Here is a 26,990-nt window from a genome sequence, read left to right as displayed (position 1 = left end):
AATATGATGGAGCTGGGGTGGGGGGGTTCTTTTTTTAAAAAATAAAGCTTTGGTTAGTAAAGCCAGAATCTAGAGGGGGCTCTTTTATTTTCAACCTTGAAGAGTTTTTAAGAAAATATCCACTCAGTATATTATCATTAGTACTAATATCATTTTGAAACTTTTATACATAGAGAATAAAGCATGATAGTCAATGTATACTGAAATTCATCTAGAAATTAAAGAACTTAAGAAAATCTGAATAAACTTGAACATTTTTTTCCTAAAAGCGAATTTACAATGTGAAAAACTTAACCCTACATTGTTGAGTAAAAATGGAACAGCCCTGAAAGGTGCACAATGCGTGTGTGTGTGTGTGTGTGTGTGTGTGTGTGTGTGTGTGGAGCTGGGCAAAGCAGTTTCCCCTTTCTTCAAGATTTGTTGATTTTCAGGGAAAACCCTAGCTCTGGGGGGTCGTTTCCGTACGGGAGAGCGACCGTAAAAAAGCAGTATTTTAATGCCAATCACTGCAGTCACAGTTTATGAACCTGTAAGGGATCAAAACTAGGGACGTCAGAGTCCCACACAGGGCAGATCTGGCACGAGGCGTGCTTTCTTATAAGATGAGTTAAGAAGAGACGGCGGTGTCGGGGGGCGGTGGGGGGGGGGCTCTGGATTCTGGAGAATTAACAACGCCCCACGCCTCCCCCTGGGAAGGCCTTGGTGAACGGGGAGAGAGCTGACTTCCCCGCCCCGGCGCGCTCCTTCCCCCGCCCCCCCGCCCCCCCCTCCACCCCCCGACCAAGCATCACCCTCGTGAGGCCTCGTGGCGTCTGCAGAGGCGCGAGGCCCTCAGCGAACCTGGCGCCTTGACTGCCAGCGCGGGGGATCGGGCGGGGGCTGCGGAGAGGCCCGGGGCACATGACGCGCCCCCCCCCGCCGCACCCCGCCAAGGGCCGGCCCAGCACATGACCCGGGCGGGCCGGCGGGGTCCCGGCAGACCCGAGCCGCGTCCCCAGCACGGACCATGGCCTCCCCGCGCCTGGGGACCTTCTGCTGCGCCACGCGGGACGCCGCCACGCAGCTGGTGCTGAGCTTCCAGCCGCGGGCCTTCCACGCGCTGTGCCTGGGCAGCGGCGCGCTCCACCTGGCGCTCGGCCTCCTGCGGCTGCTGCCCGGGCGCCGGCCCGCGGGCCCCGGGCTCCCCTCGGCCTCCCCGCCGGCCACGGCCCGCGCCCCGGCCTCCGCCCGCATCCTGCGCGCCGCCGCCGCCTGCGACCTGCTCGGCTGCCTGGGTGAGCGCGCGCCCGCGGGTGGGGACCCGTCCGCGCGGCCCGCAGGTCGCTCCCGGCCGGGGGCGAGGATGAGCGCGCGCCCCCCACCCCGCCTGGGACCCGGTCGCCGCGCGGGTTAGGACGCCCGGCCCACGGGTGGGAGGGCCGAGCCGGAGGCGGCTCCCCGGGGACCGGACTGGACGGCCAGGGGACTCTGCGATGCAAGATGGTCGGTAAAAGTTCCTTCGGGGGACCGTTGTTTTTTTTAAACAGTTTGATGTATTTGTTACTGCACTTACTAGGGAAACTTTAGACGGTGCTGTGAAGGAAAACCCAGAAAATACAATGCATCCTTAATTGTACCACTAGTGAGAGAATAACGGTTAATATTTCGTGCGCGTGCACACACACACACAGAGAATCGTTCCCAAAATGATTTAGCAGAATCAGGAAGAAACCCATATATATATTACAATTTTATTTACTTACTTGTTTATTTATCTATCTATTTAAGTTTGGGTTTTATACCACAGGTGGGCAAACTTGCAGGCTCTAGGCCAAATCCTGCCTGCTGCCTCTTATCTATGGCCCATGAACTAAGAAAGTTTTTACATTTTAAAGTGTTTTTAGAAAAATCTAAAGAAGAAGACTATTTCTGACATGTAAATATTCCATGAAATGCAAACGTCAGCGTCCGTAAGTGGAGTCTTATGGGGATACAACCATGCCCTGCACTTGTGCACTGTTTGGGGGCATCTTGGCCCTACAAGGGCAGAAGTGAGTGCTGAACAGAGAAACTATGGCCCATAGAGCCTAAGATATCTTCTCTCTGGCCCTTTACAGAAACTTTGCTGACCCCTGCTTTCAACTCTAGCATGGCACATTTTACAAACCTCTGTGCTAGATATTGCCAAGCATTTTAACTTTTTTATTTTGGAAATTTTTTAACATATGCAAATGTAGAGAGATTGTATAATGAACTCCCTGTACCCATCACCTAGCTTCATCTATACCCCATCCCCGTATCCCACTCTCCACTGGATTAATTTGAAGCAGATTCCAGAATTTATACCATTTCACCCACACAAATCTCAATATATAGCTGTAGAAGATAAGAATTTTTAAAAAACATATATATATCACACAGATATCATTATCACCCCAAAATAATGAAATCCAGTTCCTTAATATCACTGGTGTATGTTCAGGTGTCTCATAAATGCTATTTTACAATTGGTTTGTTCGAATCAGGATCCAAATACTGTCCATGTTTTGCAATCGGGTGACAGGTGCTGGCATTTTGGAATTGTATTTTTCAGTCATGTTTGCTCTTGAAGGAAAGGCTGCTGGTGGTATTTGAAGTGCCTTCCACTGCTCTGCTGTGAGGGGGTGGCAGCAGCTTCTGGGGCACCTTGAGTGCTAATCTGGGCACAGGTGGCTGTGTGTCCCAGGCCCTGGTTCTCCTGTTCCTGGTTGTGTGATTGGAGACACTCAAGAATCCTGGCTTCAGATAAATGCTATGGAACCTCTAGTCACTTTCTTAGACTCGAGGAGTAACACAGGAAGCTATAGGGATAAAATCAATTCGGTGCAAGACAATTAAATAAAAAATTGGTTTTCTTCCCGATTCTGCTAAAGCATTTTGGAAAAGCATCTTAATAATAATCTAGTTTCTGTAACTTGAATATCTGAAAATAGAGCTGCACCCAAACATCTTTTGAGGGTCAGCAAAATAATATTCGTATATCCTTTGGCCTTTAGAAGGAAGGTGCATGACATTGCAGGCAAATGAGCCGAAGCAGGAATCAGGGGAAGGCTTGGTGACCAGACTTCCTCACTGAAAAATAAGAAATACAGATGCCTATCTCATGGGGTGGTTTTTTTCCCCCAGTTTTTTTTTTAAATATCTTTTTTTTTTTTTTTTTGGCCACACCGTGCAGCTTGCGGGATCTCAGTTCCCTGACCAGGGATTGAACCCGGGCCACGGCAGTGAAAGCACAGAATCCTAACCACTAGGCCGCCAGGGAACTCCCTCCCCAGTTTTACTGAGATATAATTGACATATAGCACTGTATAAGTTTAAGGTGTACAGCATAATAACTTAACATTTATCATGAAATGATTACCACAGCAGGTTTAGTAAATATCCATCACCTCATATAGATACAAAAAAAAAAAAAGTGTTTCTCGAGCTCAAAGCAGAGCTCTGTACTGAAAACGACAAAGCACTATACGGAAGCAAAGCATTATTTTTGTTATCTGTGCTTAAGAATGAGAAGCTGTATCTTAGGCTTTTAGTATTCATAGTCTCCCTTTAGCGGTATATGACACAGTGTATATTTGGTAGCATGTGATACGGTGCATATTTTTGTGTGTGAAATACACACACTACACTAGAGTGTAACCCTGTACTGCTCACAGGTCCCCTTGACCAGTGTGTTGCATAGTGAATGCTTAAACAAAGGCTATCTATTGACTTACCTAACAAAGAACCCTAACATATGCCTTAGGTGTGTATACTGTGTTGAGGAGAATTAGATATTTGGGTCAGATAGCAAGGAAAACTCACAAATAATAAATGTCAAAAGTAGATTATCAAGAGCTAATTTGTGAAAATCTTAAATGTATTTTTTTTAAAGAATGAAAGAACTATCTTTTTAAACGTCAGGATGTGCTTTTTCAATCATTCTTTTTTATGTGAGGGCTAGTTAACTTGGACATTAAAAATATAGCCGAGAAATATAGATTGTTATTCACGTAATCACTCCTGGGCGCCAAATAAACAAACAGACAGCATTAGGAACAGCACTGTGGCTAATGGTGGTTGACGTCGAAATCAAAGTGGCTGGATTGCTCCACTACCATAATAATTATTTTCTGAGTCTTATTTTTTTCTCTGTCTCTCTGCACACACCAGCGTGTGTTTCTTTCCTCCCTGTCTCCCTCACATCTTTCTCTTTCCCTTCCTATCTATCTGTCTATCTGCCTACCTATCCATCCATCCATCCGTCCGTCCATCCATCATTTTTACAGAGTCAACAAGTCACCTTTAGATTTGCATTAGGAGTGGATACAAAGCATCACCTGATTCTCCCTTAGGTATCACAGTCCGGTCTACGGTGTGGTTAGGGTTCCCGAGTTTCGTGGACGACATCTCAGCCGTGAACGGGACAGAAGTGTGGCCCGCCGCCTTTTGCATGGGGAGTGCGGTAAGTGTACCTCCCCTGGCCTCCCCCTTCCCTCCCCTTTGCCCCGCTTCGTTACGCTGTGTCCTCAAAGTGTGGTCCCATCCCTCCCGCCAGCCCACCGTAACTTTTAGAAATGCACGTGCTCAGAGCCCTCACCCCACTGACCAGGGACCCTGGGGTGCGGGCCGTCTGTGATTTAACAAACCCTCCAGGGGCCTCTGACCCACACTCCAGTTTTAGAACCACTGTGCTAGTATGTTCCCCATCCCCACCCTTAAACACACATTCAATCCTTACCTTAGATCCAGCCACAATCAAAACCAGCTGGCCAAAAAAAGAAAAAAAAAGAAAAAATGTTATCGATTTAATGGATGTATTTACTTAACAAAATATATATTTAAATATAGCAATTTGTTCATCCGTATTGCTCTGTCCGCCAAGTTAACACTCCAGTGAATGACCTCAAAGGACACTGATGCCCTGTTGACCCCGCCATCTGTGCCAGAACTGTCATCATCTCTCCCTTCCTCCCCTCTGTTGCTTCCCGGCTGCATCCCGATGGAGCCTCCGTCTTAGTATATAGATCTCGTGCTGCTTCTAACGTACAGAGCCCCTCCCTTCCTTCTACTGGGAAGGTCCTTCCTGCCCGTCCTCCTTGGTCCTCAGCAAAAGGGCTTCTCGTTCAGAGACCTTCATGCCAGCCCAAGCTGCACACCTGAGCCCTTTACCTCCCTGACTACAAGTGTAGCACAAGGCAGGGCTCGCTGGACCCGGTGCAGCTGAGCAGACAGGGCACCAAGGCACACGCCCGTCCCAGGCCACATCCCAGCCTGGGTTTCCAAGCCTCTCCGGAGGGCTTTCATGTGATGCCCCGTGACGTCAGAGGATGTGGGCGTCTGCCAGCTCATTTCACGGACGGGGCGGTCTGGAACCCACGTGCAGCAGCTTTGATGCCGGCTCTTCCCGATTACAGATGTGGATCCAGCTGCTGTACAGCGCCTGCTTCTGGTGGCTGTTTTGCTATGCGGTCGATGCCTACCTGGTGATCCGGAGATCGGCGGGACTGAGGTACTCAGAGCAAGCCAGCTGGCTTCTGCCCTAGTTTGTTGCCTGAGGGAAGGTTGGAGACACCGCTGAGCGCTCCATCTCTGTACGGCAGACACAGCTGATCAGAACCTTTCAGCTGACCCCTCCACCGAGAAACATCTGTGCCAGCTCATTTTTGTAAAAGGCTGAAGGCACAATCGAAATATCGAGGATTTCTCCGGGTGCCCCCTACCAAGAAAAAAACAGGATTTTAAAACCCTGAAAGCAGTATTTCAATAAATTAAATATTTGGCACAGGACAAAGACTTAAAAAAAAAAAAAAAGAATTGGCATGAAAATAAAAAATTCTGATGGTATCTAAAGGTTTAGGAAAAAAGTTCTTAGATGTATGTATTGATACAGTACGCTAAATACGGAGCCCAAGAGTTCTGGAGCTGCCAGGGGCTGCCTGGGAGGAACCCAGGAAGGGTTAGTGCCTTGGTCCTGGTGTGTTCAAATTCCTGCCCCGTCACTCACTAGCTGTGTGACTGTTGGCAAGTTGCTGAACCTCTCTGGACTTCCGTTTTCTCGGCTGTAAAACAGTACCCACCCCAGGAGGTTCCTGCGAACAGTCGATGTGATAGTACCCGTGCATGGTTATGGATGGCGCCTGGTACATAGCAGGCGCTCAGTAACTGGGAGCTGGGGTGGAGCTGGGATGTGCACGTTATGGAGGAGACAGAAACACAGAGAACCTGCGTGCCAAAGAGAAGCAGGAGGGCACGGCGGATGTCCTGGTCTCCTGGCTCCGGGCCCAGGAAGGATGTGACCCCGACCAAGTTCGTGGTCCACTTCCATTAGGTCCCCTTTGCACGGAGCCCTTGTTTGCTTTTTTTCTTTTTAAATAGCTTTATAAAGTTCATCTGTTTAAATGTATAAAATCCATTGTTTGTGAGCATATTCACAGAATTGTGCAACCATAACCATTATTTGGTTTTATGACGTGTTATTCATCCCCCAGATCTCTGTACTGGTTACTAGTCATTCCCCATTCTTCCCTCTCCCGCAGCTCCTGGTAACTTCACATCTACTGTCTGTCTCTGGATTTGCCTGTTCTGGACAGTTCCTGTAAATGGAATCATACAATATGTGGCGTTTTGTATCTGGCTGGTTAAACTTGGCCTGTTATTTTCAAGGTTTATCCATGTTGTGGCACGTATCAGTACTTCATTCCTGTGCGTTGCTGAATAATATTCCATTGTTTTGCTATCTGCATTTTACCCGTTTATCAGTCACTGGACTTTTAGGTTGTTTCCATTGTTTTGACTGTTAGGAATAATGCTGCAATGAATATTTGTACGCAGGTGTTTGTGTGGACATATGTTTTTGCCATATACTTATGGGTATACACCTTGGAGTGGAATTCCTGGGTCATATAGTAACTCTGTATAACCTTATAAGGCACTGCTGAACTGCTTTCCAAAGACTGTACCATTTTACCTTTGCACCAGCAATGTTTAATGGTTCCAGTTTCTCCATATCCTTGATAACAACACTTGTTTTCTGTGTGTTTGTTTGTTTTTTTAAGATTTTAGCCATCCTACTGTGTGTGAAGTGGCATCTCATTGTGGTTTTGATTTCCCTGATGACTAATGATGTTTAGCATCTTCTCATGTGCTTATTGGCCATTTGTGTACTTTCTTTGGAGAAATAGCTCTTCACTTCCTTTTTCCAGTTTTTAATTGGGCTGTTTGTCTTTTTATTATTGAGTTACAGGAGTTCTTTATATATTCTGGATATGAGTACCTCATTAGATATATGATTTACAAATACCTTCTCTCATTCAGCAGGTTGTCTTTTCACTTACTTGTCGGTATCTTTTGAAGCATAAAAGTTTTTAATTTTGATGAAATCCAGTTTTTCTGTTTTTTTCTCTTATTTCTTGTGCTTTTGCTGTCATCTAAGAAACCATTGCCTAACCCGAGGTCACAAGGATTTATACCTTTGTTTCCTTCTAAGAGTTTTATAGTTTGAACAATTTTATTTAGATCTTTGAATTAATTTTTGTGTGGAGGTGAGGATAGGTCCGCCTTTATTCTTTTGTAGGTGGATATCCAGTTGCCCCAGCACCACTGGTTGAATAAATTCACTTTTAAAACCAACGTGAGTAACCAAATAAAGACCATATTAAGGCTATAGACTACACTGGGCAATCTTAGTGAATCACCACTCTAAAATCCTTGGTATTCCTTATGTATATCACATCATCATTCACTTTGTCTCTCTGGCCTGAAATTTAGTACTTGCTTCATTTTTGGGTTTCTTTCTTCTACCTTTTTGCCTTAGTTCCCAAGCTCTTACACATCTGTACAAAACCGAGGTATACTTGGTTGTGAAAATTCTGTAGGGGAGATAGTTAAGGTTAAAGGCTGCCAACCAGGTATATCAGTGAGAATTAGTTTTGGCTACATAGAATACATAAAACAGTAGTGACTTAAGATAGGAATTTCTCTTTCACGCTAAAAGAGGCCAGAGGTGGGCAATCTAGGGCTCTTATGATGGAAATCAGGGACCCAAGCTCCTTCTCTCTTTCTGCTCCACCATTCTATTATGTGACTTCCATCCTCAAGGTATCATGGCCCAGAATAGCTGCTGGAGCTCCAGTCATCACATCAACATTCCAGGAAACAGGAAGGAGGTAGGGGGCAATGCAAAAGGGGCCTGTTGTCCCCTGAGCCAGATCCCTTTAAGCAGGGAGCTGTTTTAAGCAGGCCTGTTGTCCATGGGAGTTTTACACAACAATAACATTTTCATGTTATTGGCCAGAACTTAGTTTTCTGGCCACACTTAGCTGTAAGAGAAGGTAGGAAATATAGTTGGTTATCCAAGCGTGCTGCTGCTCTGCATGACATCCAGGTTCTGTTACTGAGGAAAAAAGGGAGAATGACTTTGCGTAGGCAGCGAGCAGCATGAGGAGACCTTGTCCCTGACGCTGAGTGCAAGTGTGATGGTTCCCTCACTCAGTTTGGGAGGGATCGGAGCTATGACACAATTACAGGTCTCACAGACCACCAGTTAGTTGTGGAGATAAGAGGGACCTTGGAGCACTGAACAGAAGCTAGAAGAGTATGTCTCCTGCTGTCATAGGAAATGCACCTCCACCCGTGAGGGACTGGAGTTGGACAGGGCTGTGTGACATCTCTCTGGGCCCGGAGGACAGACAGAGCCCTCAGAAGCCAGGACAGGCAATCAGGAAGCCCTCCTCACACCCCGGCGGGTGTTTGGAATTCATCTTGGAGCTTGGCGTTAGGATAGGCAGAAGTCTGCGATGTGCAGGGGCTAGAGGACGCCAGGCTTCCAGGGACCCGCCCATCAAACAGGAGGCCGCCCTCCAGGGATGCCAAACGTCCAGATGCCTCCCAAGGGCAAGAGCCAGGGCAGGGTTCCAGGGCTAGGAGGACCGCCGGGAGTGAAGTGGGCTCTCCCATCAAACAGGAGCGGGCACACAGCAGAGAAATAAGACGGGTGCTCTGTAGCCACGGAGACCCAGCCGCGCCCTCGTGCCTAGCAGAAGTCACGCTTCCCAGGGTGAGGTCGCTGAGGGGCCGGCCCTGGGTGGTTTAGAGCCAGAGCTGAGCGTGTGGGTCCAGAAGCCTCCGGAGCCCCTCTCTGAATCGCCAGCTTGTTTCCAGAGCCGAGGGTGGAGTGGATTCTGTAGATGGCAATGAAGAGCCTGCAGCTGGTGGAGAGGGGTCCCGAGGAATTCCCAGGCAGGGGGCCAGACTTCTCCGGTATGGCTGGATTAAACTCCACATACCCTTCTAGATCCTTCCAGCATTTAGCTGTTTCCTTTGGCGCGGGAGAATTTTCCCTGAGAAATGTCATTAAGGCCGATTGAAAGTTAACATGTAAACGGCCTCTTGGGCTCCAGGTGCGGGAGACTCACGTTTTAACCATGCCGGCAGGCACCTGAGATCCCGGGAGCAGCTCTGCTTGCCCTAAGAAAAGGAGAGTGTGAGAGCAAAGAGGGTCTGGGTGGGGGGGGGACCTTCGCGTGCCTGCACGTGAAAGCTGGCTTGCCGTCACAAAAAGGGACGAGGGTCTTCAGCCGGGGCTGCTCCCGATCGATCCATCGCGGCCACATGGGTGTGGCTTTCTGGCTGTATCGGTTATTGACGTGGCCGCCGCCTGGGTCCTGCGGCCCGGGTCTGACTTCCTCCCCTCGCGGGCATTTGGGGCCGGCGGTGGTGGGGGGAACCGAGGGCCGGGCTTTGGGGAGCGCGAGCTGGCCTCCCCTCCCACCCAGGAGATGACACCAGCGGCTCCCTGCAGCCCAGGCTTGGCGTCTGGAACGCAGATGCCACCCCGCCACAGCCCAGCCCCTGCACAAAGCTGCTCCTTAGTTTCCTGAGTGTCCTGCAAAGCCTGTGACTTCTGGGCAGGACAGACCCCCACGCGCTCCCGAAGCCAGACGGTCAGGGAAGGGCTGCTCCAGAACCAGCAGTGGCAGGGGAGGCGAAGGTGCAGCCGCGTCCGCGTGGCCGCCCAGTGGGCCAGCTGTGCCGTGGTTCCTCCCTGAAGCATGCCCTTCTGGGCCATCTCTTTTCCCTCCTGTCTCCTTGTAGAAGGGCGCCCTTCACCCCATCCCTGACCACGCCCTTTGTCCCCACGGCGGATCCGCAGGGTTAAAGTCCTGATGGGCCAGGGGTTGCACTCTCTGCCAGGCATCTGGCAGAGGGTTTTTTGTGGTTTTTTAAAAATTTATTTTATTTATTTATTTTTGGCTGTGTTGAGTCTTCGTTGCTGCACGCGGGCTTTCTCTAGTTGCAGTGAGCAGGGGCTACTCTTTGTTGCGGTGCGCGGGCTTCTCATTGTGGTGGCTTCTCTTGTGGCGGAGCGCGGGCTCTAGGCGCACGGGCTTCAGTAGTTGTGGCACGTGGGCTCAGTAGTTGTGGCGCACGGGCTCAGTAGTTGTGGCGCGCAGGCTTAGTTGCTCTGCGGCATGTGGGATCTTCCCGGACCAGGGCTCGAACCCGTGTCCCCTGCATTGGCAGGCGAATTCTTAACCACTGCGCCACCAGGGAAGTCCCATCTGGCAGAGTTTTGAGTGACAGTGGGCATCTCTGAGGGAGCAGCCCCGGGCCCCGTCCCGTTGCACAGAAGAGGCAAACGAAGGCTGTCTTGGAAGAGCGAGGTAGCTCTGCACGGGCTCAGGTGGTCCGTCGTCCTGACCCACCTGCAAGGCTGGCTGCCTCGAATCTCTCGGGGGACAGGCTGGGGTGCGTGGGAGCACAGAAATGAGGATGGAGAGGGTGACGATGAGAGAATTTGAACTATGCAGGGAATGGGGGGTAGGGGGACAAGAGAGGAAACCTCCCCGCTCTCCTGGAACGTCGAATAACCACCCATTTCTTAGAGACCTTCCTCTTGGTTTGGACTGAGCATTAAGACGCTTGCATATTAGGTACGGAGGTGACTTCAGGAAGGACAGAGGCCAGGAGCTGCTTGCTTACTGGGGGAGCGAGGCACTTAGGAGGAATTATGAGGTACCCGTGCCTCGCTCCTCTCAATCTTTTATTTATTTATTTATTTAGTTAGTTAGTTGCGCCAGGTCTTAGTTGTGGCTCACCTGCTCCTGAGTCGCGGCATGCGTGCTCCTTAGTTGCAGCAGGCGGGCTCCTTAGTTGCGGCTCACGGGCTCCTTAGTTGTAGTATGCAGGCTCCTTAGTTGTGGCATGCGAACTCTTAGTTGCAGCATTCCCCGACCAGGGATCGAACCCGGGCCCTCTGCAGTGGGAGCGTGGAGTTTTAACCACTGTGCCACCAGGGAAGTCCCCTCCTCTCAATCTTGAAAGCCTTAGGTTGAGGGAAAGAAGCCAGACGCAAAAGGCCACGTCGTGTATGATTCCCCTTAGATGAAATGTCCAGAATAGGCAAATCCATAGAGACAGATGGTAGATGAGTGGTTGCCAGGGCTGGGGGCACAAGCATGATGGGGAAAGACCACTGAATGGGTCCGGGTTCCCTTTTTGGGGGGATGAACATGTTTTGGAACTGGATAGAGGTGGTGCTTGCACGGCATTGTAAGATGTCCTGAATGCCGCTGAGTTGCTCATTTTAAAATGGTGAGTTTGATGTTATATGAATTTCACCTCAATCAGAGGAAAAATAAAAACCTCACAGGCAAAATCAGGCAGCTGTTTGCCAAGGGTTTGCTCTGTGTGCATCTTCCTGCCGCTCGCGGAGCTCGGGGCTTGCTCAGCGCTGGACCTCAGGCGTGGCCGCCCCTCTGCTCCTTCCTCCCCCAGTACCATCCTGCTCCTTCCTCCCCCGGTACCATCCTGCTCCTTCCTCCCCCGGTACCATCCTGCTCCTTCCTCCCCCGGTACCATCCTGCTCCTTCCTCCCCCGGTACCATCCTGCTCCTTCCTCCCCCGGTACCATCCTGCTCCTTCCTCCCCCGGTACCATCCTGCTCCTTCCTCCCCCGGTACCATCCTGCTCCTTCCTCCCCCGGTACCATCCTGCTCCTTCCTCCCCCGGTACCATCCTGCTCCTTCCTCCCCCGGTGCCATCCTGCTCCTTCCTCCCCCAGTACCGTCCTGCTCTACCACATGATGGCCTGGGGCCTGGCCGCACTGCTCTGCGTAGAGGGAACATTCATGCTGTACTACCCTTCCGTGGCCAGGTAAGCCGGGCTCCCAGCAAGCCCGCTCCCCCGACGCCTGCACCCCCCCGCCTCTCTTGCAGGAGACGCCCGGGCGCTGACCCCGAGCGGGCGGGCAGGCCAGCGTCCTGGATCCGTGCAGCTGAGAGCACAGTGGGTGGCACCTTGAGTTAGCGTCCTGCCTCTGCCTGTCCCGTGCGTGTGGGTCGGTGCTGTGCGCGGTGTGGATGCAGAGCTGGGGGCACGGCTCCTGCGTACCAGCCTGTGTGCCAGCCTCCAGGCCTGTCCCCCTCCAGACGGACGCAGCCTTCCCCTGCCCACTGTTTATTTTTCATTCTTCAAACCGGCTTCCTCTGGGCGAGCAGGTGAGTTGAACATCCCAAGAATGAGTCGGAGATGGCTGGAAGACACAAAGGGTCGCTCGCTCTTGACGAGCTTATTTTAAGCCTCTGCTGTCTGCACTTTCTCACCTCTCTCCATCCTGTGCTGTTCTGAACACAGACACTGGGCGATGTGGCCTCTGAAATTGTCTCAGGCATTTCTTCAAGTTTAAAATCCCATCCGTGCAACCATTTGTAAAGACTCAAGGTCCCTCCAAGGATATACACTCTAATTTTCCATGGAAAACTGAAAAACAGAGGTTGGACATTGTCTCTTTGTCTGTGGTTTCAGGACGGTGTACACCCGGGATCAGCACAGCACAGCCCTCAGGACAGATCCGGCCCTCTGCCTGCTTTTGTAAATAAAGCTTTATTCGCACACAGCTGTGCCCATTTGTGTATGTATGGTCTATGGCCGCTTTACACATTAGAGCTGAGTAGTTTTGACAGAGGCTGTGAGGGTTCTGAAGGCTAAAATATTGACTATCTGCTCCTTTACAGAAAAAGTTCGCTGAGCTGTGGTGTAGACCGTTTCTGCCCCTTCTTTTTCGATTTCTTGTAGCCACTCACTCAGATGTCTCCACGTTGGTGTTGCTTTGTTGACAGTGACTACTCCCAGGCCTCTGTGTAGATCCCTCCAAACAGCCCACTCTCCCCAGGAACCCGAAAAGGACAAATACAGAGTTAGCAGCTGGTGCAGAGGGATGCGCTTAATTGGAAAGGGAGTTTTTATCTCTGGCCTCCACCTGTGGGATCCTGGGGACGTTGCGTCTGAGCGTGAGGGAGCCATTGCTGCAGGGCACTCAGGAGCGCCAAGGTGCCCCGCGGTCTCCACGAGGCCGCCCCCCTGAAGCATCTCCATCCTTCCTTATATCCATCCTCAGAGCCCACGACGACCCAGAGCCCTTGGCGCTCTGCAGGCTCCCACCCTCTCTCATTTGTTCCTAACGTTCAGCACCGGCATCCGAATCTCATCTCTTCCTCCTTTTGTTTCCCTTTCTCCCCTCAAGCCCTTCCAGACCATAGTTTAGCTTTCACAGCTGAAGAGGAAAGCTTCTGTTAAAAAGAAGGTAGCAACACAACATTGTAAGTCAACCATACTCCAATAAAATACGGCTTTCAGGGTAAAAACCAAAACACACAAACAAAGAAAAAGAAGGCACCATCCTCAGGTGGTATTGTCATCCTTAAGGCAACAAAGATGGGCACTGCATTTTTCTTACCTGTTTTCATTCATTTTCAGCCACTTTCCCCTCTGGTGTGAGCACTTCACACATATGAAAACGAGAACACTAGCATTTTTCTCGTTCCACCTTCCGTGGCCACAGGAGCTGTTCCCTCCTCTGCCTTTCCACCCCGTCTGGGGTCAGGTCTGGGCAACACCCCCTTTGCTTTGGATTCTCTGCTCCTCTTTGCCATTTTCCTCTACACTATGTGTTTGTTAACTGATAGCCCCGACCTTGGTAACATACCTGTGTGTGGCACTCCACCGTGTCCTGTGGCGACGGATGATTCTCAAGAGCCATCAGTAGAAATCCTGGTCCTTCTCCCTGAAAAGAACCAGTGAAATGATTATCTGTCACCATGAGAACAGATATCCTGTGCAGCGTGAGGCTTGGGTATTTTGAGTTGGTCGAGGACAGAGCTTGGATCTTATTCGTGATGTCAGCCAGGCTTAGCACGTACGTAGAAAGTGCTGAAAACCAGCTGGTTCATAGAATGCCTTTGTCTTGCTTGAAAGACAAGTGGGGGGAGACCCACTTGTTTGAGAGACCCAGCGGGGGAGTTGGGGGGCGGGAATCCACCACCCCAGAGAGCCTTTTCCTCTCTTCACCTTTTCCCAGCAGGGAACTTTAAAAGCTCCCTGATTTACGAGACAAGCAGAACCATGATGGATCCTCCTTTTTCTTCTGTGATTTATCGCTTGTCCGCAGACGTGAGACATGAGTCAGGTTTCCTTCGGGCAGAGTCAGAAGTCGATCTGTGTCTTTCCCTCTTCGATCTGGTCCTCTTATCTCGACTTGCAGATAAGTCGGCGCATCTCAGGCAAAGCCCCGTTTTTTCCCCGAGAATGACCCGGCTTTCCTCCCTCAGGTGTGAGAGAGGTCTGGAGCATGCCATCCCCCACTACGTCACCACGTACTTGCCTCTGCTGCTCGTCCTAGTGGCCAACCCCATCCTGTTCCGAAAGACAGTGACTGCAGGTAAACCACGGGGAAGTTCTCTGGGGGCCAGGCCACGGCTACGGCCCCAGGCCACGGGCTCTGATCATTGTCTGGGACCACGGACCTCGTTTGTCATCCTCCAGAGAGGAGCAGAATACAGCTGGGGAAAGTGAGGGGGTTTAATAAACGAGAGGGAGCGAGCCTACTCATTGATGGGCTGTACGAGTTCTTGGCCAACGTCTGCCAGCTCAAAGCCGGGACCAGGGGGCTTTTCACTTCTGTCTGGGCTCATCCTGAGTCTGCCATTGGCGTGCCCCAGAGGACCCGAGTGGCCTTGGAAAACTGCGGAGGGGAGATGGGAGCGGGAAAGGAAAGGGCAGCCGAGGGGAAGGGACGGATGTGGACTGAGCCGTCCTGGGAGCCTGGGCCCTCCCGTGATGTCTGGGCCTGTGTCTTCTCCCACTTGGGCAGTAAACAGGAAGGAGAGCACAGGAAGTGAGTCAAATGCATCAGGAAGAACTGGGTGAGAGGGATCTTGTGAGTCAGCGAAATGCACTGGACAGACCTCCGGGCCAAGGCAGGGGACCTGCATTCCAGCCCCCATCCCATCCTCAAGGAAGCGTGCCCTGGGGCAAGTCTCCAGGCCCCTCATGCCGCCCTGTGGGTCCCTCACGGGCAGAATGAGAAGAAAGAAACACACCTTAACAGAAGGGTCACTTGAGGATCAGCTGTGGGTTGTAGAACTTTAACCCAAGTGAAGTGCTCTACCACTAGGGAGAGAAAAATCTGCTGCAGCTCTTTGGATCTCTCTTTGCATATCTGCATTTAAAACTAGTGTGCTGTACACCTGAAACTAACACAACATTGTCAATCAACTATACGCCAATAAAAATTAAAAACAAAAAACCCCTCCCCCCAAAAAACTAGTCTATTAAATATAGCTTTTTGTTTTTTTAACAAAATTGCATTAAAAAATAGTGATTTGATTACATCAAACAAATGAAAATGACTTACAGAAAAAAGACTGGAAAGAAATACACTAAGATGCTAACAACGGTTGTCTCTGGGTGAACTATGGGTTATCAAGTCTTTCCTAAAACTTTTTTATATTTTCCAACTTGTCTGCAAGGATAAATGTCAAATCTTTCAACAATTTAAAATAGTGAGCATGCATTATTTTTATAGTAAAAAATACAAACCGTAAACAAATATGGTTCCCGAACTAGTAAAATCCAGATAAAACCCAGAGTGTAGTTAACAGCACTGTACCAGTGTTGATTTCTTCATGGTGACCAGTGTGACTGTGGTTGTGTAAGATGTTAAGTCTGGGGACAGCTGGGTATCGGGAACTCTCGGTACTGTCTTTGCAAATCTTGTGTAAATCTAAAGTGATTTCATAGTAAACGTTTAAAAACTCTATACTCCCGTGCGTCTCCGAGAAGTCCCAGGTGGAGGTAGTGAGGAAAGCATGGCCGGGTCTTGCTGGGCTTCACGCGCTCCTGATTGTGCTGCTGAGCTCCCATCTGCTTTACTGCCCTTCCTTTGCACGCGGGAAACGTAAATAATGAAATTACGTGCTGTTCCCCTCTGCTCTTCACAGTGGCCTCTTTACTAAAAGGAAGACAAGGAGTTTACACGGAGAACGAGAGGCGGATGGGAGACGTGATCAAGACCCGATTTTTCAAAATAATGCTGGTTTTCATTATTTGGTAACCTTTCTTCTTTTTTTAAAACTCTCGCTGGGAAGGGAAATGCAAACCGCCTGTCATTTGCTTTTCCAAGTGTGACCTGAAAGTTCCAAAGGGAAGCGTCTTTGGAGAGGAAATTTTTAAAACTTGTGCTACGTGCCTTTGGAGGAAATGCTTGCGAGACAGGAAGGCAAGTCTACCATCCGTGAACTTCTGGAAGGATATTCACATCTACTCAAACTATATAAAAAGCCCTAAGAACGAAAAGTCCCGAGTTTAGTTTTGATGCATCCCAACCATATGCCTCCGGAGTTTTGTCCCATTGCTAGGGTTAGCATTCAAATCAAGTGCCTTCTAAATCCACCCATTTGCAGCAGTCTTTTTTTTTTTTTTTTTTTGCCGCACAGCATGTGGGATCTTAGTTCCCCGACTGGGGATCAACCCCGCACATCCTGTAGTGGAAGCGTGGAGTCCTAACCACTGGACCACCAGGGAAGTCCTTGCATCAGTCTTGACACCAGGATTCCTGTATCTGACAAGATAATAGGGCAAGGGCCCATCTTTAGTGTTATGACTCACCGCTCAGGCAAGAAGGGTAGAGAGTGGGACTTCCCCGGCGGTCCAGTGGTTAGGACTCCGCGCTTCCACTGCAGGGGGCATGGGTTCCATCCCTGGTTGGGGAACTAAGATCCCACAAGCTGCGTGGCACGGCCAAAAAAATAAAAATAATTAAAAAAAAAGAAGGGTAGAGAGCAATCTTCCTGTCCTCAACTGTCCACCCCCCCCCCATTCCCCCTAACCGCCCCCCCCCCCACAGGTGTCGTGCCCCAGCGTTTCAAGTGAGTGTGCTGGGCATAGGCCTGTAACCAATGCAAAATCGACTGGAATCAGGAAACACTTTGCTGTGGTGAAGCAATGCTTCGCAAGACAGAGCACGCCTTTGTGGGGTTAATAATTGATCTGATGTGGGGAGGTTTGTTTGGACAGTCTCCTGCGAGAGACGTAAATTAGCTCCTTCTAAAAATACACTGACCTTGTGGTTTCAAACGTCACCTCCCTGCCAACAATAACCTCAAAAAATTCAAACATAAAATGTCAAGATTTGTTTTGGTCTCCATCAAAACGTTAGCTTACTCTTCAGAGGAAGGATGAACTCTGGGTTATTTGACATGTGCTAGAACCTTCCACCTGATGTGGTGTTGAGTGTGACCATCAGAAGCATCTGTTGGTCTCTGCTTTGGGCTGAGAGGGGTGGCATCTCTTACGTCAGATTCTTGGTGTGCTGCGTCCTCCTTGCCGCTAAGCAGGCACTGCCCCCGCCCCAGGACTTCTAGGTCTCGGTAGGCATGGTCCCTGGCCCCCAGCATTAAAAATGAATTATGTCACATGTTCTCTTCACCTGTGGGCCGTTTTCTTTCTAACAGTTGGGTGTCGAATATCATCAATGAAAGCCTTTTATTCTATCTTGAAATGCAACCAGATATCAATGGAGCCTCTTTGAAACAGGTCAGAAATGCAGCCAAGACCACGTGGTTCATGATGGTAGGTCCATCTTAATTTAAAATGTTCTTCCTAAAGAAAAAAAAAAAAAAAGGGGATAAAACCACTCAGAAGTATGATCTATATGTTATTTAAATATGCAGGGAGTTGAATAGGTTCCTGGGATGCTTACATCTGGCCTTGGTCCACGAGCTAGCTATTTTCATTCAGTGTTGGGATCGTTATTAAATGGATATGACTCTGGTAAATCAACTTGGCAAGTGAATCAAACCTTCCAGGCAGATTTAAAATATCAGGGAATTTCTCTTGAAGAAATGTTTCAGACTGAAGAAACCATAGGGATGTAGGTATTGCTTATAACATTATCTGTAATTATAAAGCATTATAGGTAACCCAAATTGTTTTAAATGAAAGGGAATGGTTAAGTTAATGATGGTCTTTGATCTTGAGGAATGTTCTGCCGATGTTGAAGATGACAATGTAAAAAAATGACAATTGTGAAATCTAGTGTTAAGTGGAAAATGCAAGATCTAAAAATTATACTGATTTCAACTACCTAGTAACACGTGTATGAAAAAATATTGGCGAGAAATACACAAAATCATAATAAGGTGGAAAGAGCATGGGTAGTTTCCCTCAATGTTTTCATTATACTGCATTTCCAAGTACAAAAATCCATACGCGAGCTGTTAGTGGAGAGATGCACGGTGCCCTACACAGAATTAAAATTTATGTTTCTTCAGAGTCGGGGGAAAGCTGATTCAGGAGGCTAAGACCAGCATTAGCTGCCTCCACCCCTGCCTGTGCTGTGGTCATGTGCAGGGACCACACGCAAGCAAAGTTTCCTAGACTGTTAGGCTCAGGCGCCTTTGTGCGCTCACATCCTGCCAGGGGCGCGAGGGGCAGGGCCCCGAGTCCCTGCAGGAGAGCGCGGCCACGGCCAGAGGTGACACAGCCCTGCTGGGCCGCCCAGGGCCTCCCCTCTCCCGCCCCCCGCCTCTGGTCTGACTCAGCTCCTCTCCCCACCCCACCTCCTCTGTCTTCAGGCACCTTTGAGGGCCCAGCACCTCCAGCCAATCTCTGTCTCGCCCCACACCAGCCAGTGGGGCAGGTCGCAGTGAGGCCAGCCCAGCGGGCCCCGAGTCACCCTGGGACCACCCAGTGCTCTGATATCCACTGTCCCACCGTGACTCACCCCTGTCTCTCTGTCCTCCCTGCCAGGGGATACTGAATCCAGCCCAAGGGTTCCTGCTGTCCCTGGCCTTCCACGGCTGGACAGGCTGCCGGCCGGCTTTTCGGGCTCCCAGGAAGGAGATCCAGTGGGAATCGATGAGCACCTCGGCCGCCGAGCGGGGTCCCCCGTCCCCGAAGGGCTCCTGTGAGGCCCGGGCGAGCCCCGCTGCCGGGAAGGAGGTGCGGGCCGGCGGGCACACTTCCGACGAGGCCTTGAGCCTGCTGTCTGAAGGTAAGAGCCCCTCCACCAAGGCGGGCAGACGGCGGGGCCCCTGGCTCCCCTGGAAATGCTTTATAAACGGCGAGGTGGCTGGTGCATAGGATCCGTCCTGATGTCTGGAACCTGCTTCAAGGCGAGAATGGAAAGTGACAACGTTAGTCTTGCATCTCATCCTCCTCCTCTCCTTTTACTACGATAGTGGTACCTTTCCTCTGGTTATTAAGCACCGTAGCATTGTAATAATTATAACTGGCTCCACCTTGGGCTGGATGGCATTTTGAATATGAGATAAATTGCCACTTCAAACCTGTCGCGAGCATTTGCTGTAAGACAATGAATGGTACAACCTGACCTCTGTAGCTTTTAGTTGCAGCTTGGTTTGTCCACCTCATTCGGGGACATTTAAGATAACACGCTGGTCGTCTGGTGCTGGCTCTTCTGATCTATCCTTTTCACTTCAAGACTCTAGCACTGTGGTCCTCAGATTGGTCCTCTTTTTAAGCTCCTGTTGAATCTGATTTGGGGTTATGTCTATTAACCCAGCTGATAAGGAGGAAGAAAGTATCAGTTCAAGGCCCAAATAATGTTTCTCTAAAGATTGCCATCTACTAAACCTATTACATACATTTTATATTTATATATTCATGCATACTATTTATATATATAAATAAACCTATTATATGTACTTTTCATTAAACATACTGTAACCTTATAATTTATCATTTGCTCTGTATTCTGAATTTACTATTACAAAAAGTTCATTTATATTCTAATCAAGATTGGTAATGAGAGAAAATAATCGCTAGACCTATGATCCTTATTCCTTACTAAATCTCAGGAACTGTCATGGTTATGATAGCTGATTAATTTTACCGTCCCTGGTCTATGCAGATCTTTATTCCCTTGAAAGATTCTTCTTGAGCAGACATTTTGCTGTTAGCATTGAGTAACAAGACTGGAAATTCTTTACAAGAAGCGGACACATGTTTGCAGCACCTCCTCTGGGGGTCAGGGGGTTGATTCCCACAGATGCTGCTTGGGGAGGAGGCCACCCCACACCCTCCTTCTGTCCCCACTGAGGCCCTGAAGCCCCTCCCTCTTCCCACTTTATTACACTGGGGCTGGTTGAAAACGCTTTTAACCAGAATGCATCACTCTGCGGCCCATGTACCATCTTGCACTCATGCTTGACCACTGCACGTGGTAAGGGCCCAATAGTCATTTGTAATAATTATGTTAAATTACACATTTTTGATGGGAAATTAGTTCTAAAAGGCCTAAGAGTAATTAATTATAAGATGTAAAGACTTCTTAGACATAAGATTTAAAGAATTCTTAGTAACATAAGAGTTGGGGTACTGTGTCAAATGTATCTCAAAAGAGCTGGGGAAAAAAAGAGCTGAGATCTTCTTAACCATTTTTTTTAGTAAGACTTTGTAATGAGTAGGCACTTTCTTTGCATAAAAGCAACATTTGTCAAGCTTGTTAGAAGCAGGGTGGCACATGGCCTCAGTATAAGGAATGGACTTGCTACGCAGGAGCCATGATCATAACCTCCAGGAAGGGCTCGTGGCTCCTGGGCGCAGGACTGTCCATCTGGGCCTCCTCCAAGTGAGCTGAGGACTAGCCCTTCCTGCAAATCTCACTTAGTATTTCTTGACCTCTAATAGGGTGCGAACGACAGTGATTTTCATGAGATTAAATAGATCTTTGTGCTATGTGCTTAAATAGTGCTGGGACACAGAGGGCATTCCATAAATGCTAACTCTAGTAAGCATACATAAGTCCCATTACATATTCATAACCTGAGCGGAGACATGGAGCAAATGTTGGCGAGATATAGAATGAAAGAGTCCATGAAAATTCCCAATCTGCGTTTAAAGTGTGAAGGCAGAGCAATCTGGGCTAACGATGTGGATACATGTCAGGAAACAAGCCCGGGGCAGAATGACCCCCACGCGGGAGACTCCTGTTCTTATACCACAGGCTGTATACGCTGCTGCCAGAACCCTCAGGAAACGGCAGCCTAACGTCTACAGTGGTAATCTTGGAAATGAGATACGGCTGGCTTGGTCTTGGGCTGTTTCCTTTCTCCTCCTTTCCAGCCACTTTGCTTTTAGTCTCTTTAGTAAAGGTAGGGAGCTACTCATAATACAGAAAGTACTATTACATGTGGGAGAAAAGCCCAGAGATACAAACTCGAAGCAGTAAATACAATTAGGCTTCTCCCTGTTTGCATTGGTTAAGGTGAAGCTTGACTGGTTTATCATATCCTTAAGCCTCTATCTACTACGTTAGGATTCACTTCGAGGCCAACAGGCTTACACTGAGCCTCCGATAGGAAGTATCTGACGTGGTGTCTGGCACTTACTAGGTACTTGACATAAGTCAACTGAGTTTGAACAAATATTCATCGAGCCTCTGCAATATGGTCAACAGAATTTTAGCTGAGGGGCGGGGGCGGTGTGTGTGGATTGTGAGTGTCCCTGGGAAGTGTCATGTAGGAAACTTGCAAGTATCAGTTAAGTAAAGACAATACTATATTTTATTCTAAAAAGTCTGACGCGTTAAAGGGGCACAGAAAAGGCAGGGCCTCCATGGGTGTTGGCGCATGGGTGAGGGTTTCTGGAGGAGGTCATGTTCAGGCTGGGTCTTGCACCGCAGACTGCAATGGGAGAGGGGGAAGCCCGGAGGACACCCTGTGTGGAGACTCAGGGCAGAATGTCTGCACGTTGTTCAGGGGTGGCCACAGCGTGGGGTTTGTGGGAAGCTGGAGAGGCAGGTCGGGAACAGATAACGAAGGGTTTTTACGGATTCTGCTAAGGAGTTTGCATTTTATCTAGTGGCCAGCGTGAGGCCAGTTTGCATTTTATCTAGTGGCCAGCGCGAGGCCAGTTAAGGTTTTTAAGTGGAGAGATGCACTCAGATTTGCTTGTAGGACTAGCCTAGTGAATGGATGTGGGAGAGTTGATTGGATGATCATGCTTCGTGGCCATGGCAACAGCTAACATTGAGGGGATCTCTGTGTAATTCTCTATGACAACTTCGTTCAAAATGGCATCTTTATGAAGAATCGGAATTTCCCTTGGGACTAAAAGTCAAGAAAAAAGGGTACTTCTCACAAATAAGCAAAAACCTGGTTGGTTTTTATCTGGTGAGCACCAGAAAACCTTAAAATATTATTTCCTCTGTCCATGAGCTTTACGAAGCGTAGTGTCTGATCTCTGGCCCTTCTTTAACAGGGACACTTTGTGTTCACAACGGAAAAGTTCAGGATCTGATGGATACTTTAACCTTATCATTGCCTTCAAGGGTTGGGGGGTGTATTTCTCAGGAGATCTGCTCCCCTAGCCTTCAACGTCACCCTGGACCAGGTTCCCCCAAGCCCCGCCCACCGGCAGGGGGCACGGCTCCGGTGGCAGGGCGGGGCGGCAGTGGAGCTGGGGGCGTGGTCACAAAGGGGGCGTGTCTTAGGCAGAGGCCTGGCGGGGAGGGGCGTTGACGAGAACAGGCCTTCCCTTGCTGTGGCAAAGCAGAGGGGCGTGGCCACAGGGATAGGGGTGTGGCTTGGACAAGATGGACCACAGAGTATAAGGATTGCGTCAGTGGGGTAGGGCCGAGACGCGAGGCATGTGGGGAGGCAAACAAGGCTGTCGTTAGAAGAGAGCACGTGTAGTGTGTCCACAGGTAGGAAGCTTGCGGCCTCTGCAGAACACAGTGGATGGAAGTGAGGGGGCGTAACTGTATGTCTCTCTCGCACGTCTTTTCTCTCCCACGTCTTTTCTCTCCCCCCAGGTGTCTTTCCCACAATTCCCTGTCTCTCTCACAATACCCTAGTTCTGGCACCATTCCCTCTCACCCACATTGCCCCTTCTCTCCCCTAATCCCTCGTTGTTCCCACAATTCTCCATCCTCTCCCACAACCCCTTGCTTTTCTCACAGTTCTGTGTTTCTCCCACAGCCCCCTATTGCTCCCACAATTCTCTTCCCACAATTTCCCATTTCCTGCCACAATTCTGGATTCTTCATGGTTTCTCACAAACCTGTTGTCTTCTACAGTTCCTTTTGCTACCGCGTTCCACCGCTCCCCCAATTCTTTTTCTCGGAGAGATTTCTGTTCTCCAGCATAATTCCTTCTCTCTGACAATTGCCCGTCATCTGCCACAGTTCTCTCTCTCGCAATGCCTCTCTTCCACAACGGCCAGTCTGCCCCACAGCACTCTTTTCCCCGTAATCCTCTGTTCTGCCTGGCAATTCCGTATCTCCTGGCCCCACCAAGTTTCTGCCGTTTCCCACAGTACTCTTTCTCCCACCATTGCGTCTCCCCGACATCTCTTTATCCTCCATCACAGTTTCACACCTCCCCAAATTGCCTGTTGTCTCCCGCACTTCCCCCTTACCGTCCCCATTTCTCTGTTCTGTCTCAAACACCCCATTCTTTGTCTGCGATTGTCTCTGCCATCACTTGCCCCTCCACGTAACACCAGGTGGCGCCATGGGTCGTGTTTGCCAGGGGAGTGTGGGAGGGAACACACCCCAGGGCCTCCAGCTCTGTCGGGCCGGCTGCACCCAGCTGAACACCTTGAAGGGGACGCAGGCCCAGGGGTTGCACGCTCTCCATGGCTCATGCTCCTAACCACCTGGTTGGGTTCCTGATCTAGCGCCTCGAGGCTTTAAGGGATCCAAGAACAACAGCTGAGGGCACCGGAGGCATCCAATATGCCTCCCAAATGTCAGGTCTGCGTGGAGCCGGGACGTTCTCGAGAACCTGCCTGGGCTTGCAAGGCTCCCTGACGGGAGTTGCGAGGAAGGCGCTCGGCCCTTGGGCACTGGGAGGTCGCTGGCAGCTGCGTTTCCTGCATGCACACTCAGATGTGCACACGCACCGATAGAGAGTTAGTCCCTCACCCCCACCACCATGGCCTCTTTGGATTTGCTTCTCAGAGACTTTAAGACCAGACGAGGAAACCCATGGAAAAGCAGACCTGCTGGAAAGCCCAGCTGCAAGCAGCCGGCCAACTCGGCGCAGGCGGGGCTGGGGGCCGGGGGCGCGGGGCGGGTGTGTGTGTGTGTGTGTGTGTGTGTGTGTGTGTGTTCAGCGGCGGCGCTGGCGTCTGAGGCTCAGGGTTGTCGTGACACACAGGGGTCTCCTCCGTGGAGCCCCGGGGGACAGGCAAGGAAGCAGGAACTCTGAAAAAGGGGGCAGAATATGTCCCAAAGTGTCAGGTCACGGGCCAGACCTTGATCACGAGCCCCCGTGTGACGCTCCAACCCAGAGGCTTTTTGAAAAGACCACAGAAATCGCACACAAGTTCCCAAGAGCCCAGGACGCGCTCAGGAACGGCGAGCGACGCCGAGAGAAGCCAGCCTTCGGGAAGCGCCGGTGAACACCTCCGGCCGGCGGGCGGTTCTGGAAGCGGAAGTGGCTTCCCCAGGCGTTTCCAAGCCCACAGCGTGCTGACGGCCTCTCCTTTGTCCCCTAAGTGTCCTCTAAAACTCGGCGTGTGGCTCTTCTTACTCCGGGCTTGTTCCTGCCGGGTTTTATACGTTAGTCTCCATGAGTGCTCTGAGGTGCCTGTGCCATGTCCCACGGGTGTCAAGGCGGTGACCCCACGGTATTTAGCCATTCAACGTTAGCTTATCGTGCCGGGGGCTGGTTGAGGCACTACAGATACCGTGGTGACTAGGGTGGACAAATGCGCTGTCCACTGAGACTCTCCATATAATTATATAATAATTATTATAGCAGCATTTGTGAATGAAAGTCACAAAGAACTGTATAATATTCAAGGCAGCGAGAAGTGCTGCGAAGAAGAACACGTCAAGAGGGGGCAGGAGAGTGGTTTTAGATGGGCGTCCCAGACACCTCCTTGAGGAGGAGGTAACATTTGAGTTGAGACCTGAATGCGGTGTGGGAGTGAGCCATGAGAAAATCTGGAGCGCTTTGCAGGCAGAAAGAGATGTGCAAAGGCCCTGGGGCAGCACTGAGCTTGGATGTAAGAGAAGCATGTACCTGAAGGTTGTGAGTGAGCAGAGGGATAGGAGGGGAGGAGGCTGCAGCCGTCAGCGGGGCCTCTCGGTGGAGGGAGTTGGGATTTGGAGATGTTCCTGAAGGGCAGTCACCTGCCCCATGCACAGCTGAAAAGGCCACCCTCCTCTATGTCTTCCTTCGCTGTATTCCTGACACACACACCCTAGAACCTGGCATCCAGCAGGCAAGCGTGGATATTTGTGGAGTGATATCCGTAGAAAGAACAATTCTGACATCTGTTGCAAAGATCTCCCACACCTTCTAAAGGAAGGCGTGTTGTTGGGATGATTAAACAGACCTCCGGGATTACTCTTTTGGCTGGAGTGATGTTTGCTTTCATTCTGATTGTTACCTACGTCCCTCCTCTTAAATTTTAGTAAGAGGAGTCCTTGGGGCACCTCGTGGCATTGAGAGCAGGTGGCCGGGCGACCCCAGAGCGCTGTTGCCCCCGAGTGACCCCTGGGCAGCTGTGCCCACCGTCACCACAGTGCACTGAGGTCTCGGGCCCCTTAGACAGCGTGTCCCAGGGCTCCGCAACTCCCCCGTGTCAACAGTCTGTTTCCGTTTGGGCTGCAGCATCCACAGGGTTTGGCTGAGATGCGGTGAGCTGCCCAGTGGGGAAGTTTGGAGGAAGGGAGGCGGGGGTGGACCTCCCTTCAGGGAGGTCGTACATCAGCTGCCCCAGATGATTCTGTAGGATTTTTGTTCTTTGGAATGATTTAACCACATGCAGGTGAAAGTATCATGTAATTTTCTTTTATAAATACAGACGGTTGTGAAGCTTGTGAAAGACGTTCTCGGACACGGACACCGTCACGTGACAGTCTTTTTTCCTCTCCAGGTTCTGACGCCAGCACAATTGAAATCCATGTTGCAAGTGTGTCCCGCAGCGGAAAGGAGACTGAATCTGTTCCAAAAGCCCAGGGAGACCTGTGAGAGGACGAGACAGAGGTCCAGACCCCGTCTCCGTCCGACTCCACGTTTCTCATCCCTTAGGACTGTTCTCGCCTGCAGTCAGCGCACTGCAGGGTGTAGCGTCCCCCCAGATCTCACTCCCATCACCACGTTAGCGTATCCCCAGGGCCCTCTTTGTGGTAGGAGGGACGATCCGTGAGCCTGCGCTTGGGGATGGCAGGGGGAGTCCTTCGAGATCAGACACTCTGCAGCTTCTCCAGACTCTCCACTGACATTAGTTTTTCTGATCTGGCTGTAATGTTAAATGCCAGATGCAGGTCCTTGGAAAAGTTAATAAAGTAGCTGTGTCCGAGCTCCCAGCCTGACTTGGATTCTGTCTGAACAACGCCGCCAGCGAATGCTCTTGAGTCAGATAGTGATGATGCCAAAAGGCCACGAGAAGAGGCAGCAGGACCGACGGGGCACCGGGGAGCAGCTGCACAGCAAGTTCCTTATCCACCACTAGGGGGCAGCGGAGGACAGGCTTGGACCGGCAATTTAGCCCTCGGTCCCCACGTTGTGTTGACCGATGATTCAGTCTACGGAATCCTTGGGACCGGACTTATGCTCAGATCATTGCCTACGTTTCCATCTTTCCATCAGTTGAAAATATAGATTATATATATAAAGTATACATATATAATTATATGGAGAGTTTTCCTTTGATATCCGTGAGAGATTTGTTC

At 50.1% G+C, this 26,990-nt stretch overlaps 1 protein-coding gene and 2 long non-coding RNA genes across 5 annotated transcripts in view; 1 reads left to right on the top strand and 2 right to left on the bottom strand.

The window, feature by feature from the left end:
- LOC309619988 overlaps positions 1-17,392 on the bottom strand; it is a 29,907-nt gene extending 12,515 nt beyond the window's left edge. The window contains exons 1-4 of the long non-coding RNA XR_014239340.1: positions 16,946-17,392; positions 15,379-16,289; positions 13,986-14,063; positions 4,739-4,765 (exon numbers count right to left, since the gene is read on the bottom strand). This is a non-coding gene — a long non-coding RNA (uncharacterized lncRNA). The remainder of the gene's footprint in view (positions 1-4,738; positions 4,766-13,985; positions 14,064-15,378; positions 16,290-16,945) is intronic.
- On the top strand, positions 788-26,617 carry GPR143 (G protein-coupled receptor 143). 3 transcript variants are annotated; one of them, XM_082375793.1, is made up of 9 exons: positions 788-1,274; positions 4,353-4,462; positions 5,415-5,509; positions 12,062-12,154; positions 14,608-14,717; positions 16,279-16,387; positions 17,791-17,908; positions 19,088-19,331; positions 26,192-26,617. In XM_082375793.1, exons 1-9 carry the CDS (start codon positions 1,007-1,009, stop codon positions 26,284-26,286), a joined length of 1,242 nt encoding a protein of 413 aa, XP_082231919.1. In that variant the 5' UTR covers positions 788-1,006; the 3' UTR covers positions 26,287-26,617. The 3 variants fall into 3 exon arrangements, with proteins under 3 accessions (XP_082231919.1, XP_082231920.1, XP_082231921.1); XM_082375795.1 differs by lacking the exon at positions 788-1,274 and adding an exon at positions 1,282-1,388; XM_082375794.1 differs by lacking the exon at positions 12,062-12,154.
- On the bottom strand, positions 17,790-19,180 carry LOC309620015. The gene is made up of 2 exons (XR_014239374.1): positions 19,062-19,180; positions 17,790-17,938 (listed from the first exon to the last, which is right to left on the bottom strand). It is a non-coding gene; the product is annotated as an uncharacterized lncRNA (long non-coding RNA).
- Positions 26,618-26,990: the final 373 nt, after the last annotated feature.

This window comes from Balaenoptera borealis, assembly GCF_965194805.1.
Source record: "Balaenoptera borealis genome assembly, chromosome: X".
Taxonomy (NCBI): Eukaryota; Metazoa; Chordata; class Mammalia; order Artiodactyla; family Balaenopteridae; genus Balaenoptera; species Balaenoptera borealis.
This window is presented reverse-complemented; position numbering and strand designations above follow the sequence as displayed.

What these genes read in the sequence shown, in the direction of transcription:
- GPR143 (XM_082375793.1), top strand. Translation starts at nt 1,007, where the DNA reads ATGGCCTCCCCGCGCCTGGGGACCTTCTGCTGCGCCACGCGGGACGCC. An exon ending in CCTTTTGCATGGGGAGTGCG is followed by an intron (nt 4,463 to 5,414) that starts GTAAGTGTACCT and finishes TCCCGATTACAG; the next exon opens with ATGTGGATCCAGCTGCTGTA. An exon ending in CTTGAGCCTGCTGTCTGAAG is followed by an intron (nt 19,332 to 26,191) that starts GTAAGAGCCCCT and finishes TTTCCTCTCCAG; the next exon opens with GTTCTGACGCCAGCACAATT.